The 16,523-nt window shown below is 39.9% G+C and overlaps 1 protein-coding gene and 1 long non-coding RNA gene across 3 annotated transcripts in view; both read right to left on the bottom strand.

The window, feature by feature from the left end:
* The window catches only part of LOC125308553 (protein furry homolog), a 260,928-nt gene that overhangs the window by 37,675 nt on the left and 206,730 nt on the right, over positions 1-16,523 (bottom strand). The window contains exons 44-49 of the mRNA XM_048265116.1: positions 2,916-3,010; positions 2,252-2,826; positions 1,958-2,055; positions 1,691-1,861; positions 1,467-1,607; positions 237-416 (exon numbers count right to left, since the gene is read on the bottom strand). Coding sequence (XP_048121073.1) covers positions 237-416; positions 1,467-1,607; positions 1,691-1,861; positions 1,958-2,055; positions 2,252-2,826; positions 2,916-3,010 — 1,260 coding nt within the window. The remainder of the gene's footprint in view (positions 1-236; positions 417-1,466; positions 1,608-1,690; positions 1,862-1,957; positions 2,056-2,251; positions 2,827-2,915; positions 3,011-16,523) is intronic.
* Positions 11,553-13,481, bottom strand: LOC125307840. Of its 2 annotated transcripts, XR_007195800.1 has the most exons (3): positions 13,279-13,481; positions 12,161-12,289; positions 11,553-11,930 (listed from the first exon to the last, which is right to left on the bottom strand). It is a non-coding gene; the product is annotated as an uncharacterized LOC125307840 (long non-coding RNA). The 2 variants fall into 2 exon arrangements; XR_007195799.1 differs by lacking the exon at positions 13,279-13,481 and having other exon boundaries at positions 12,161-13,141.

The raw sequence follows: 16,523 nt of genomic DNA, 5'->3' as shown, positions 1-16,523 counted from the left end.
AATCCACTATTTCTTGAATTTCCCCTGGGGATCAATAAAGTATCTATCTATCTACAGTATCTATCTATCTATGTAGAGAAGAAAATTCCATCACGTTTTTGTGAAAATTTATTTCTACAGACAGACAGCCTTACCCTCTCACTAGAGCAATGACAAACTACAGGACACTCTTGTACATGACAGGAAAAAGGATGAAGTATCATCAGAGTGAGAGAGAAGGATCATGGCACATATACCTCATAAATATCAAAGTGGAAGTCCAGAGTTTTCCCTGGTAGGATCTTAGAGGAATTCTTCCACACACTGTTGCTCTCCAGTTGTGCGAGGCTGCTGGGCTGGGATGTCGGCTGAACCAGGCTGGCTGAGCGCGACACAACCAACTTCAAAATGTTCAATGCTTCCTTCCAGTGCGATGTCTGGAGCATGGACACACACACACACACACACACGTCCGTTAAGCCGTAGTGGCTAGTGCTATGGGCAGAATATGGGCCACAGATAAGGCAGTAAAATAGTTTGTAAAGAGAAGTTCATTCGTGATAGGATGTATGGAATGTCTCAGGAATGTAGCTGGCAGTCAAAGCAACAGGAGAATTTATAGAACTTTGGGTGTGCCTTTGAATTTACAACTTACACACAAGGTCATGCTTTTTCAAGATTCAAGAAAAAGGCTTATTATATTATTATAGGTTAACTGGCTATGCCACACAGGCTGGATTCTTGGAAAGCATTTTGAGTCATGCATATTTGTATGTTAAAACTACCCAGTAACATTTTCATTACTAATATGGTACAAAATGTACTTAAGTCTTCATACAAGTTATACACATTGATAAAGAGAAGGTAGTAGAATATGTCTGGAAGTTCTATAGAATAGAAAATGCCAGAAAATCTCCATTAATATGCCTTAAAATGCAATTAAGATCTTAAGACTTAGAAGATGATTGCATTTTTACGGCATAATAATGGAGATTTTCTGACTTTATGACTTAGATTCTAAGTCACTACAGCTGGACATTTCTTTGGATATTTATTCACAGGACCAGGATGTCACTTCACTTTTAATAGACTATGAATCCTGCATTGTGTCAAGAACTTGTGCAACTGAGTGCCAGGACTAGAGTTAGGGTTAGGGTTAGAATTATTTGTGAGTTGAGGCTCAACAGAGGGTGGGAAAGTCAATGACTTGAAAGACATAAGTTGGTCTACAAGACAATGGTTAAAGCCGCATCATGTAAAGTGTAACATCACTCCACAGAAATTCCTCTCAACTCTCCAGGACTGCTGAACAGCTATCAAGACTGTGCTTGAAATCCTTGTTATCAGGATTAACACTAGTTTTTAGGGAGACCGGTACACACACACACACACACACACACACACACACACACACACACACACACACACACACACACACACACACACAGTACATACACGCTAAGGACAATTAATTGATAGCATCTTACTTGAACAAATGTCTCTATTGTCTTGAGTACTTCTACATTAAAAGGCTTGGCTTGAATGTCACTGAGGTCCATGTGACTGAGGAGGCTGTAGATTATCTGTAGGAGGGTCTGTTGCATACTGGGAATGCCTTTTTCCAACAGCTGCTAAAAAAAGAAAAATGACATATGAAGAATGCAGACAGAGGACAGGAAAGTTGCCATGTAGGTCAATGGGCCACACACACCTCTGCCATGTAGGTAACTATGTTGAAGGTGATTTCAGCGAAGGCCTCATGGAGGTAGCGACATACAACGCTCACCCAGGAGGTGGAGTCACGTGTGTAGGTGTGAGTTTTGTACAGAGTCATGACGTGGGCCAGATTGGACAATTTGCCATTTTTATCCTCCAGACATACCTGTAAATCAGTAAAAACAAAAAATTACAAATCGGACAGCAACACTTCATTCCACTTCACCAACAATATCTATGTCAATGCTGTGCCCGAACAAACCTGGGCTATTCTCTCAGCAGCATCTTTACAAAACTGTGTAGGACACTCAAAGTTCTGCACAAGATGGGGGAGTAGGCATAGCACATTCAGAGGGAAACCTACAAAATGAAAAAAATAAAGTTCTGTGGGAATACTGTTCCAAACATTCCCAAAACATTTGCGTGACATTCAAATACAAAACACTAAGAGTTCCGCATTACAGAACAGGAATGGAGTTATTGCACTCATCTGCATGTGTGATGCCATGTGTGTGTGCTCTTGCCGTGTGTGTGTGTGTGTGTGTGTGTGTGTTACCTATGGCCTGTGAGGTGTCCACTACAGGTGCCCGTGAGATAGGTGTAAGCTGGCAGAGCAGCTGAAGCGTAAGCTCTGTGTTGGAGGTTGAGGTGAAGCCCTTGAGCAAAAGGTGTTGCAGCCCAGAGAAGCTACTCCACCTCAGTTGAGTTTGCAGCTTCTCCATTTTCTCCTGATTCTCCGGCCTGTCCAGAGACAGGTGGGCCAGCAGCTTGCTCAGAAGCCGCAGGGACATTTGGTACTCACATTCAAAATCTGACTCCATTAGGGACACAGCCACCCAGAAGATGGTGGTCAGCAGATTACTAGGGTGGTTAATACTGGTGGAGTTGCTGAAACAGTCCATGGAGGGGATGGGGTTCTGGCTCTGATGGGTACAGGCACCAGAGTCCAGCGTGGCACTGCGTGGGACCTGGGAGGAGTACTCTGCCTCATCAAATTTCTTGGGGACAGAGTAACTTCTCTGGTGGCGGTTGTGCTCTAAGGAGGAAGGACCTGAGAACAGGTTCAGTTCGCCAGTGCTCTTCCTGCTGGATGTCAGCTTTCCATTACACAAGAGGTCGGGAGAGGTTGCTCTGCATAGCAAAATATCATAATATTAATGGACACAAAACTGATATAAACATTCCCACAATGGCCAGGATGGTAAATTGGGGAAGTATACCTTGTCAGGATTGCCATCAGGTCATTGTTTTTGAGGCTTTCTGCCAAGTTGTCTACTACTGACTCCAGCGTGAGAAGAACTTCCATCACATAACCCTAGACAGATAAGAAATTATTTTTCATACATATTGTAAGCACAAACACACACACACACACAGACACTTGACTTTGCTCTGTGAAATTTCTGTTTTTTTTTTTTTGTTTGTCTGCTATACTGCTATACTTAGATCGCAATATTTTTCTGAATTTCTAACAGTCCTCAAGTTTGTGAAGGAGATTCATTACAACCTGCTTGAAGAAAGTTTCTTTGTTGTCTGTTTTTGGTTCCAGGAAAATTAGCCTGGCCGTGACATTCTTAGGTCAAGATTCTGTCAGCAGACTACAGTTCAACATTTAACACCCTGGCCCGTTAACGCTTTAGAATAACATGTGCTTATTAGGTATTAACAGTGCATAATAAGCAGTTAACAATTCATTACTAACAGTTAGTTAACTGTTGTTATCTTTTAATAACATTAACTAACTGTTAACATGCAGCTTGTAAGTGTTAATAAGCTATGGAGTGAGGATTGTCTCAAAATGATTTAAATATATATAAAAGGATATATATATATATACATATACATACATTTATAAATATCCAAATACAAAATACAAATATAAAAATGTGACATACAAATAAATAAACAAATTTATATAAATAAACGTGTCTTTGTAAAAATATTTTCGAGATTTGAAAATAAATATGCTTGACTTTGTATGTGGAATCTGCATTTGTGAATCTCCTTTTTGTTTCTATGTCGATGACGTAATTTTGAGACATTCCTGCACACCCAGATCCATAAATAAATACGACTAGATTTGAATGCGAAGACACCCTCCACTGAACAACCAGCAGATGGCAGTGTTGCACAACATGTCTGTTATAACCTGATAGCAACTGAATCTTTCCGACGCTGTTTTCCCTAGTTCAGTTCAGTCAAGTGGTCTATGACTAGCAGGATTAACGACATGGAAGACACCGGATTAAATGGATAGGTAAGTAATAACAACTAGCCAGAATGATTTATTATCGGTTTCTATGTGGAGTGGCGTTTTTAATTTCATAGACCAGTGGTTTTCAAAGTGGGGGCCGCGAGGGGGTGCCAGGCTCAGCAAGTTGGAAGGAAAAATAAATACATTTGGAAAATTTTAAATATACCTATTACTATGAGGGTTGTTATACAATGCCATTATAATAATGTGAGGCATATCTGAACATTATATTTCCCATGATAATGACTGGGAATAATAGTAGAGTGATAGCTCTCATATAGCAGAAAGCCCCAAATACAATTTTTACACACTGTATGCTCCATCGCTGGCGTGCTTGTGGCTAAAATAATTATTAGGATTAGCTTAATGTATTTTTACATTTGCCGTAGTATTGTCGATGGGTTTAATAACACATCAAGGGGGTCCTTGGCCAGAACCTAGTGGTATTTGGGGGGCCTTGTCGTGGAAAGGTTTGGGAACCCCTGTCATAGACTGTATAAATAAGTCCATTTAGTCAGCGTACAGCTGCTAACAGCTGCTAACGTTAACAGCTAGCTAAACAGCTGGTGCCTGTTCAGCTTTGTTGGTGCCTGCACAAAACACATTAAGTTAAGATTTCCCTTAAAATCCGATTTAGGGCCCACTTAAAATAAAATGTAGTTTTCCCTAAAGTTATTGTGTCTTGCAACTCAAGTGACAGGCTGTGTTCGTGTTCGCTGTTTTACAGATGTTGCAGATCTTACGTTACAGATGTTAACATAGCTTCTAGGTTAACGTAACGTGAGAGCCAGCTCAGCTGAGATCACTATCTGACAGACTGCCATTAATGTCAATATTGCTAAATAGACTTGTTACAGTCTATGAAATTAAAAACGGCACTACACATAGAAACCGATAATAAATCGTTCTGGCTAGTTGTTATTACTTACCCATCCATTTAATTCAGTGTCTTCCATGTCGTTAATCCTGCTAGTCATAGACCACTTGACTGAACTGAACTAGGGAAAACAGCGTCGGAAAGATTCAGTTGCTATCAGTTGATAACAGACATGTTGTACAACACTGCCATCTGCTGGTTGTTCAGTGAAGAGTGTTTTCACATTCAAATCTAGTGGTATTTATCTGTGGATCTTGGTGTGCAGTAGGAATGTCTCAAAATTACGTCATCGACATAAAAGCAAAAAGGAGATTCACAAATGCAGATTCCACATACAAAGTCAAGCATATTTATTTTCAAATCTCGAAAATATATTTACAGACACGTTTATTTATATAAATTTGTTTATTTATTTGTATGTCACATTTTTATATTTGTATTTTGTATTTGGATATTTATAAATGTATGTATATGTATATATATCCTTTTATATATATTTACGGGCAGCCGTGGCCCACTGGTTAGCACTCTGGACTTGTAACCGAAGGGTTGCCGGTACACAAGCAGTTATCACTAAGAAACTTCCCCAGTTGATTACTTACATTAATATGAGAAAAAAATGTATTACAAGTTTGCTGTAATTTAATGTTTACATATGCAAATTAGGCATTATCTAATTAAATATGCGCTAATTTGCATACATTTTAAGGCACGAAACCTGAGCATTGGATACAGCCAGGTTCAAAATTATGTTTTCATTGTGTTCAGATATTAGATGGGGAAACATTTACAGAGGGATTTATGAATATCTACTTTTGTTATCCTGTAAATCAGAAAATGATGTCACTAGCCCTAAAAAATTGATTTTTTCCATGTTTTTAGGCATACAATGTCATGTAAGTCAGGCTAGGAATAATATATCAACAAACTCCTCTGTAGAAATCTTCGACATATAGTGAGGCATAAGTCTAGAAAGTTGTGTGTACGTGCTTCTGAAGTGGAGTTTTTGAGCTCAGAGTGTGAGAGGAAACTCATTTTGAGAAAAAAGCCTTGAAAGACAGCCAATGAGATTCCGTTCTCAGCCTTTGAACCTTTGAACTTTCGCGATTGGTTGCTGATACAAAGGAAGTGTCCATATATGGATCATATAGCGTGATACAGGAAAAACAGAGCTTTCCAACTGTAGTACACATGATGTGTTTTGGACCACGGTCGCGGGAGTGCATGCAAGGTTAGAATGCTAACTTTTGCTGAATTTAGGAGAAATCTACAGGTGCGAGTAGACACAATATAATGAAATAAACACCTAAATGTGTAAATCGGACTTTTTTGTTGTAGTACTGTGATAGAATACATGCTAAGGTAACATACTAGCTCAAAATCTCGAAATTGACCAGTGCATGAAAAAACGATGTTTTCACCTGCCGTGTCTCGCCTTAAATGCAAAGACCAAATTTCCCTCACGGGATCAAAAAAGTATATATACATATACTTGAAGAGTTCAGATGCAAAACCCTCCAAATCCGTCTGACCACTTTTCTTTTAAATGAGCATTTAATGTCATGAGCTCTCTCTCTGCCTGGTAACACGCGCTGATTAAAGTCTGATGACCTCCACCTGTTCCTGCTCTGCTCTGCCTCACCCTCGTTTACCTACCAGCTGCACTGCATTCACCACTCATCATGCCCGGTATATAAAGCCTTGCTTTTCAGTCCACACTTGTCAGATCGTCTGCAAACCCGCACCAGTTACCTGCCTGTCTTGGAAAACGACTCTTACTCTTTGCCTGTGAACCCAGACCCGCTCGACTACTTCTTTGATCTCCAGCCCCGGTAATCTTGACCTGCCTTCCGTCTCTCTTCTACGAATACAGCCTAGCCCTTGACTGTACTGCTGCTTCGTTTCAATTGCTGTTGTGTGTGTGTTTCCCCCAGGACTTCCCGGATCATCCAGCTCCTGCCATTGCTGCTCGGCTATTGGGGGAACACACACACACGCAGACTCTTGGAACTCCCGGAACCCCTGAAACCCCTGTAACCCCCAAACCCTTAAATAAACATTCTACGTGACGCTTTTGTGGTCCTCGTCCTGTTTGGTGTCTGCCATTTAAATTCAGGCTCCTATAGGTTTTTGCCTATAAATCGATATTTCAGACCAGGAAGATAGTGGTATTTAGTGGGTTTTGAAGTAAAATTATTTGATTAATGTATACTATGTGTGGAGAGCATCCACTGTCCATCTTTATCTCATTTTTCATGTAGGTGGCATTTAGAGGCTTTTGCATCTGAACCCTTCACTTATACTTACTTATAAATCATTTTGAGACAATCCTCACTCCATAATAAGCAGCCTTTTAAGTTACTTACAAGCATATTTGTTAACAGTTGTAAGTGTTAAAGGGGTCATAGAATGCAAAACCGAGTTTACTTTGTCATAGATGAATAGTGATAGTTCAGTGGGTGAAATGGACATACAGAGAACTTCAAAACCCCACCAACACCTCCTTCCTATGCAAATCTCACAATTCGAAACTCCCGCCATAAAACGGGCGAATCCAAACGAAGCTGCAAAGTTTACGCAAACTCGCAGGTGGTACCTTATTTGGCTCTGGCCTGTACATTTGTCATGCCTCAAAATTTACATAGCCTACAGACCAGCCCACTGGTGCTCTGAGCCCAGGAACTTGAATGGAGAGCGAAGATGAGACAAACACTAGTTTAGCTGCCTGCTCGTTTACTTCCACAGGAATGATAAAGCAGACAGTTCTTCAAGGATATCGAAAATGAGCCACTGTCGTAAATGCAGTGTTCCAGACTGAAACTTAGGCTAGCTGCTACAAAGAAAGCTGAGACTTTCCATAGTCTTCTCAAGGATTCAAAAGTTCGAGGGGCATGGATAATGTTTTTCTACCAGAAGATCCCTGCAAAGTTCGACACTCCGTTATTAATTTGCAAAACATTTCACCGAATGCAGTTTTCAAAACCTTGTACAGTTAAGCAGGATTTGCTAAGCTGCTGTTACTGAAACGAGGGGTTGTTCCGACCGTAAGGTCATCACAACCGCATGCTGTAAGTATTATTTTGTCGCTAAGCAGTTATTAGGCATGCTAACGTGTATCTAGCAAGTAGAACAGGGGTCTCAAACTCAAATGAGCTGGGGGCCAATTCTGCCAACGTCATCTGATTGGAGGGCCGGCTATTTCTTTTTTTCAAATACCACACAAAACTGCAAACAGAAAGTGCAAGTGTTTTTATCTAGTTTTAGACACCTGTGCTAGCAACCTTAGCTTATAAATAAAATAATGATAAAATAAATATTAATACAAATTATAAAATAAATGAAAAACATAAAAAAACAGGTATGTGTGTGTGTTTCACACCAAATAAAAATATTTCCTCTCATAACTTTTTTAAACCTGGCAAACTAGGCATCAGGGTTAAGAAAGCAACACCATTGGATTTTTATATCAAAATTTAAAAGGCCATGGCTTGAAAGTGGTCAGAGATAAAGTTATACTGTAAATGTAAAAATCTTTGAGTAAAACAAAAGTTTATGAAGGGGGTAAATTTACCCATCTAATTTGTCACTGGATGGCAAGCACCTCAAATTATGCACCTTTCAGTAAATACTGGATGAACATATGTAAGCAGGTTTACTTTCCTTTTTTCATATTACCCACATAACAAATTAACAGAAAAACACATAGGATGTATACCAACACCTAAGATGTTGTGGTTTAGTAATAGATTACTACAATATAGGCCTACAATAAAGTATTCTGGTCAAACAGTTCCTATCGCGGGTAATCTGCAGTACCCAGAAGTTCGCATCATATTGCGGGTGACTTTGTAGTTCTTTAGAGCCCTATTTCTACTAGCCCTGCTGTCTGTACCACATCCATACATATTAAGGTTTTGCACCTACGTCATAATGTCATGTGACCGTTTGTTTACAACTAGAGTGGTAGGCAAGAATGGTAGGCAAGGCACTGCAGAGAGTGGTAGGCAAGCCTACAACAGTCGGGTTGCATAGGCTACACATAGTTACAAATAGCTTCAAAATTGAAATTTTAATATCAAATATTGACCGGGATGCCGACCACTTGTGTAGGCCCTAACAGTTGGTTTTACAATAAGAAGCAAAAAGGCGACGAACGACCGTTTAGCCTACCTATCCTCGTGGTTGTGGAGGATGATCGTTAGCAGCTGTGAAGTCTTTTATTCTCAAGATAGCCTAATGGTGTAGCCTACTGTCTACGAAGACGTAGGCTAAAATACAACTATCTACAGTCATCCAAAAATGAATTGCCAGAGACAGGCTATGAAGGGAAAAAAGTGCAGCATTTTAAACATGGCAAGATTATTTTTACCGGAACAGTTTGTTCTAATTTGTCTCAGTGAAATACGTGCTTGTGGACATCAATCACCTATCTTCTGTCCTTCTATTTCACGTTATCATGTGTGTCATTTGATTATATAATCACAACAAATGCTAATAAATGAAAACAGAATAGGCTTTTGTGCTATAGGCTAACGTTACAGGTCACTTAGGCTAACTCCCGTATGTCAAAATAAACTGATTTGATCCTAATAGTTTAGCGATCACACACAACTTAACACAGCAACCTCAAACACCACTGTTGAACCTAGGCTACTGCTTCAGTCATGTAAGAAATAAGCAGTTTATGAATTATCTTTACCCGTTTAATCAAGTCCACATGACCAAAATAACAACATATTTAAAGGCTGAGCTAGCATAACAGCCTAATATAGGCGATGCTGCAATGGATAACTAATAAAAAGTTTCACACAATTAATGAACTTTATCACTCACATTCTGAGTTTTTCTGGGTGGTTATATATCCATGCAGATCGTCTTGGAATAAGCCATCGCTGTTATATGATATAATATGTTACAGGATTCATGACTAACGCCATTAATGTTATGATGCTGACTGACGCTGGCTATAACAGTAGCTTCTAGGCTACCGTTTGAAAGTCTGCTGAGTCTACTGCCTACCAAATCCTGTCGCTGTTCAGTTGAAGTTAAATGATCAAATATTGTTTGATTTTTGTGTCAGCTTTCAGAAGGAAGACATGTTCCTTTCTGGTCAAATTTCACAGCTTCTAAGAAAGGCTATCGCCTAAGAAAGGCTATCGTCTTCGTGTAAACCGAGTTTTGAACAGAGAAAAAAAGTTAGGCTACCATTAGGCTACATGCAGGTTCTCCGATACAGATCAATGCACCAAATCAGGGCGATTTTAGCGAAACAACGTTCCTGTGACAGGCTATCAAATATTGAACAATGGGATAACGTTTCATCATCACCTTTATTGATGCCTGAAATGTTGACATTGCTGAAATACAGAGATGTAGCCTACTGAGAGGCAGCTGCAGACAACGATGTTCAATGGGTTCAACTTGTCCCTTGCCTATCAGCTGGATGTAAACAAAGCTATAGAACCTAGAATACGTCACATGAAAAACGTTAATACACGCACCTCCATTCACAGACGCACCGTGACTATCACTGTCATAGACGATCGATCATAATCTCCAAAAGGATATTCTCCTTCAGAATTAGAATAGGTGAATAACATAGCTTACCTAAGACTTCATCGCACGTGATTTGGTGTAGGCCTATTTATGCTTCAATTTCTGCAACACTATGGCCTGCATCGCTTCCGCGTCATTACATATGCATCTTTATCTTTGTGTTTCTCGCGTGTAATACAAGTATTTCCTGAAAACTTTGCGCAGCGATTTTGGGTTTGAATCAAGCTATGGATGTCTTGCACATAGTGGAGCAGAGTAGGCCTACAAATGAGATTTGTCACCGTACCTGGATCTATCGTCTATTTTAATCAGTATCGTTGTTTGTCGCAATTAATAGCCTCAAGGGCCGGATTACATTATTATTTTGTCATACGTCGCGGGCCGGAATTGGGCAGGACGCGGGCCGGGTGTTTGAGACCCCTGAAGTAGAATGTGTGATTTAGTTCATTGGCAAGGCTATTTAATTTTCCTGTGTGTCATTCGGATAAAACCTGTGTTGTCATGTTAACCTACATTTTACTATGCATGTTTGTCGAGATCTCTGACAGGTTATGTTCTCAGCAAGATAGCTGAAGCTGAGTAATACGATAGTTTGGTTGCTAAGCTGTAATATAACCAATACCCATATAACACATACGTTTTTGACGTCAGAAGTGGAAACAACTTCGTTATCGATTCAAATGATATCTAGTCGATATGTTGAAAACCGTGTTGTCTAGATACAATGGATTTATTTGCACGTTCTTATTTTAGAACATTACAAGAACGGCAGCATGCCGAACAGATGCTCCAAGTGTGGCATCTTGCGGGGCTTAGAATATTAGCAAATGCTTTTGCTGTGAGTTAACAGCTTGGTGTGTGCATGCAAAAGTGACTTTCACTTGTGTCACAACATTTCTGTTGTTCGGTTTAGGTTTTACTAGCAGCCATGCACTTCAATGAGAATGCTGAGTCCCCACAACAGAAGACAGCCAAGGAGAAACTATGTACAGACTTGCCAAACAATTTGTAAGTTTAATAAAATATGTTTTTATTACAAACAACAAATCAAAATGTGCAACAGTATAGGCACTAAAAAGAACTTATTGATTCACACACAACAGGCGGTCTTAGACCTGATGCCTCTGGTGTCAAAATCATCATCATCAGTACTGTAAACAAAGCACAATGTTCAGGGCCATACAATTTGTTTATTGTACAGTATACAGCCTACAATGCACTGTATTACAGTATCCAATATAAGTCCTCTTTCTTGTCCTCTTCGAGATCATCAAAGACCCTTTTCCTTATTGGGATGCCGTCCAGCGGATTCCTGTGCCCCAGGACTTGTGTGCTCAGCTTGACAGACCTTCCATGGAGGATGCTGTTGCTGAACATGTGTCACGGTTCAGTCGAAAAAGGGGTCTGAATCCAACGTACTGCCCTGAAGTATCCGGAAGCTCCCTCCATATGCGTAGCACCACAAACAAGGGGATCATGACACGGACGCTTCTAAGGAAACCCCAGCTCCTGCTCACAAAAGACCTGTAGGCCAAGTCACTTCATTGCCTGCAACAAGAACAGGGTGGAAAAGCAATTTTTTTTTACTCTGATGTAAAATATAAAAAAATAAATAGTATCACTGGACGATTGTTGAAAAAAAAAATAAAGTTTATAATTTTGTGGTGTTGATCAAACTGTGTTTTTGCAATATGCTGAACCAATAATGAATGTGTATTGGTTAAAAATATTTTATTTATATATTGTCACTGCTAACACTTGTATCAGATTGTCCTCACCTTTCCATTCCTCTGATTCTCAAACGGCCATGGTCAGCTCTGTAAATATTCATTGCATTTTGCAAAGAATATAGAGGCACAACGGATTGAGGTCAGCTCCTCAGGAACCTGGGTCATTCTTTTAATAACCTGTAAAAACAAACATAATTTCCCTGCTGTTATTTCGTAATTTTGAATGAGCAGGTAGCACAAAGTAGCAAATGTCTCCAGTTTTAGTTACCGGAGTTGTAAGATAACATATTAGGCTACTACATGGAAAGAAGGTAATAATCTCAATCAGATGTCAGCAGGATAGTTACAAGATTACACTGACTGTACCTACTGTATTTTAAACAGTGATATTTATAGGATTTTTTATTATTGTACTCTACTCCATTGTAGCCTACTATGCAAATTGACCCTTGGGGATAAATAAGTGTTTTTGAATTGACACAAATTGGCCTAGTAATATTTTCGTTGACCTCGTTTCACTTCAGCCATAGGCTACAAACTGCACAGAGCTCCTGCCCAGCTAACTGGACGTCCCGTTGTAAGATCATACATTACTACATGGAAAGAACGTAAAAATCTCGATAATCAGATGACTTAATCAGCAGGATAGTAGTTACACGAGTACATTAGACCTACTGACACAAACGTAATATTTTCATTGAGGCAAGAAGTAGGCTACTTGTTTCACTTCAGCCATAACATTATAGCCTACGAACTGCACAGAGCTCCTGCCCAGCTAACTGGACGTCCTGTTGTAAGATCGCATATTACCACTACAATAATGTATGTAACTCCTAATCAGATGACCTATTCACCAGGAGAATATATATGACTAAAACGAGTACTTTCCTTGCAAGCAGCACTCCTTTCACTACAGCATAGCCTGAACTGCCCACGACGGGCTACAAACTTTTCAGCTAGCTTCTAACTGGACATCTTGACAAAAATTGCACAAGGGTACAAGTTGTAAAACATTTGTTTGTGTGCAAATTAATAACTTATGTTGCTTACAATGCTAAAAACGAACCTAATACAATGTTTAGCTTAGTCTACGACACTAACGTGCGAGTATTACAGCTAGCTAACTGGGCTACGTGTGGCAAACTCAAGTAAATGACAAAACTTACCACTCTGAAGTAGTCATTTCCAATCTATGGGCGACTGGTTACTCCTCTATTTCAGATTCTTCCTCTGATTCATGCTCAAATATGCTGTTCAACACCTATGTCTCCATAGTATTTCCACCTTGGCTGTTTCAGTGAGTGCTGTCGGCCATGTTTGCGTCTTTGCTCCGGAGCTTCGCTCGTTGTAAACCAACCAATCAGCACGCAGGTCATGTAAATATTCATGAGCATACCATAAAAGGAAGAAAACCTCTCGTTTCATTCTAGGGCTTTTAACTAGGCTTGCATTAGGGCGCATAGAACAGCACATATGCCATTTTCAGATTTTGCCAGATTCAAGCCAGATTTTGGAGTGCAGGGGACAAGCCGAGATGGGCTATGAGACATACGTTCACACTCGGTATCATGTTTCGATACACTTTAGGTCAATATCACACCGGAATTCTCCTTTAATAGTTTAAAAAGTATAAAAGTTTCAAAGTTGAAAAGACATAGCAACCTGATCCGTTTGAAGACCTACGTTACAAAGTTTGAACGAAGTTTCTAAGTTAAACTGTTCAAGAGAAATTGTGTACGGAAAAAGTGGCAAGCGGAATAATAATAAGAAGTTGCCTAGGAAGAACAGTACATTTTCATGCACTGTAATAACTAATACGCTTATAAGACCTTTCTTACCTATTTGTAGTAAATTTTGCAGCCCCCCAATCTAAAGCGAGGACCATGTAGCCTATAGTGCCACAAGCCCAACCTTCTATCTCTCTATAGAGCCCAACCTTCTATCTACCTATTGAGCTACACTACTTTTCTTATATTGCTGATGAAATTGTTTATGTTGATTCTATATTCCGATGTGCTATATCACACTAGCTATGCTTTTACAAATATGTTTCTGATGGAAAAGTGGTGTTTAATTAATGCAGAAACAGACCACAAATGTTCGCCTCTGTTCAAGGCAAACTGAAACATGTTTCAAATCGATCACGAACGTTCGCCTATGTTTGCAACTTTGAACCAGAGCTTTGAACGCACCCACTTATCGCCTCGGTTGCTAGGTAACCAAACTATATACAAAGCTGGCATATCTTTAGACTGCTGACAAACTGTTTTATGCGTTCACTGAACAAAGATTATGGAAATTAAACACCACTTTTCCATCAGAAACATATTTGTAAAAAGCATAGCTAGTGTGATATAGAACATCGTAATATAGAATCAAAATGAACATTTTCGCCAGTGATTTACGAACAGTAGTATAGCTTAACAGGTAGCGATGCACTCTTTGACGTGGGAGACCGGGGTTCAATTCCTGCTCACTGCAACAATTTTGAAGGTGCATTTCTCACAGCTAAACCAGAGCCCGTCTACTACGGAGAGCCTGGCCACTCCGTATTAAGTCCCATTGTACCGAATTTTGGTTGCAGTTCCACCAGAGTTCCACTGGGGGCGATCGCCATGAGTGCAGAATGAATGGGAGTCAATGGAGCTAGACGGCTAAATTTGTCTCTTTCACCTGATTGTCGTTGACAAATCTCAGATTTGATTGTAGTTTGTATAACTTCAACATAGGTCAAAAGTTGAATGAACGAGTACTTATGTCCTTTTGATTTCTTACAGGTTGGGTCGTTGTTGCCCATAACACGCTAGCATTGTGCTAATGAATGACGTCATCGACATGTTTGAAAGGCTTTTTAGAACAATTAAGTGACTTTAAAAAATATAATACTCAACCAAGTGTATTTTCTTTGCCTTCCCTTTTCGAATACAATAATTCAAATGACTTGAAAAAAAATTATATCCCGAGAAAAGTGGATTTTGAGGGGTACAGCTCCATAGACCTCCATGCATTCTGCACTCGTGGACGAGCGCCCTCATGTGGAACCACCGAAGGAACTGCAACCAGTTCAGAAACCGGAATTTTTCCGAGAGTGGCAGTTTTCTCTTTATTAGACATTCTCTGGCTAAACCAAGCTAGATAGAGAGATACAGTATATGGAGAGATAAAAGGTTGGGCTTGTGGAACTATAGGCTACATGGTCCTCGCTTTAGATTGGGGGGGCTGCAAAATTTACTACAAATAGGTAAGAAAGGTCTTATAAGCGTAGTTATCCACCTTTTTGTCTTATACACTATTAACAAGCATTAACAAGCTGCTTGTTAACACTTACAACTGTTACAAATATGCTTGTAAGTAACTTAAAAGGCTGCTTATTAACACTTACAAGCTGCATGCTAACAGTTAGTTAATGTTATTAAAGGTTAACAACAGTTAACTAACTGTTAGTAATGAATTGTTAACTGCTTATTATGCACTGTTAATACCTAATAAGCACATGTTATTCTAAAGCGTTACCCACAGCCCCATCCAGACTTGACATGAAGCTTAGGGACCCCAGCCCAGACTCAACCCTATCCTGTGCAGCAAGTTCCTAGACTATCAAGTGCGCCAGTGACTTGAAATTGATAGGCATGATCACCAACAATGACGAGCTGGCCTGAAGCATCAGTCTCCCAGATGAAGCCCACTCACTGCCCCTCAGATGTCATTCCCTCTCAGCTCTTCAGAGATATCTTTTCAATTATCTGTCCTTTCATTCTGGCAATAGTAAACAGCTCACTTGCCACTGGTGTTGTCCCATCCACTTTTAAGCATGCTACTGTGCAACCTCTCCTAAAAAAGCCTTCCCTTGACTCAAGCGACTTGAAAAATTACACACCTATCTCAAAATTGCCCTTTATCTCCAAAATTTTAGAGAAAGTGGTTTTCCTGCAGCTCACAGCATATTTAATCAGTTTTAATTGATTAGATAAATTCCAATCAGGTCAGGTGCCTTTAAGTCGACGGTGGCAGCACTGCCTGGAAGATGACGTTGGGGGCTTGAAAGATCATCAAGCTTCTCGTTCACACCACCCGCTGGTCCAATTATCCGCTCGCATGGCTCCTCATCAAATCACAACTAGGAGCTGATCATGGGATCACTTGGAATGTGCACACCAACCATGTGGTGAAAATGATGGCTAAAGAAGTTTGCCATGGGGTCCAGGATCCTACCAGCCTTTTACAGATTAAAGATCACAGAAAGTATTCTGACTGATCACTGAATTGTATGGGAATGGCAATGCCCAAAGCATTGCACAGGATGGTGTGGAAAGCTCAGACAATTGGTGGGTGTCAGCTTCCCCTTACCCAATACAACAGTCGTGTCAGTAAAGCCCAGAATCATGACACATAGCAATTAGGAATAGCTACT

This window comes from Alosa alosa, chromosome 15 (genome assembly GCF_017589495.1).
Source record: "Alosa alosa isolate M-15738 ecotype Scorff River chromosome 15, AALO_Geno_1.1, whole genome shotgun sequence".
Taxonomy (NCBI): Eukaryota; Metazoa; Chordata; class Actinopteri; order Clupeiformes; family Clupeidae; genus Alosa; species Alosa alosa.
The sequence above is the reverse complement of the archived record's forward strand: the minus strand, read 5'-3'. Positions and strand labels throughout refer to the sequence as shown.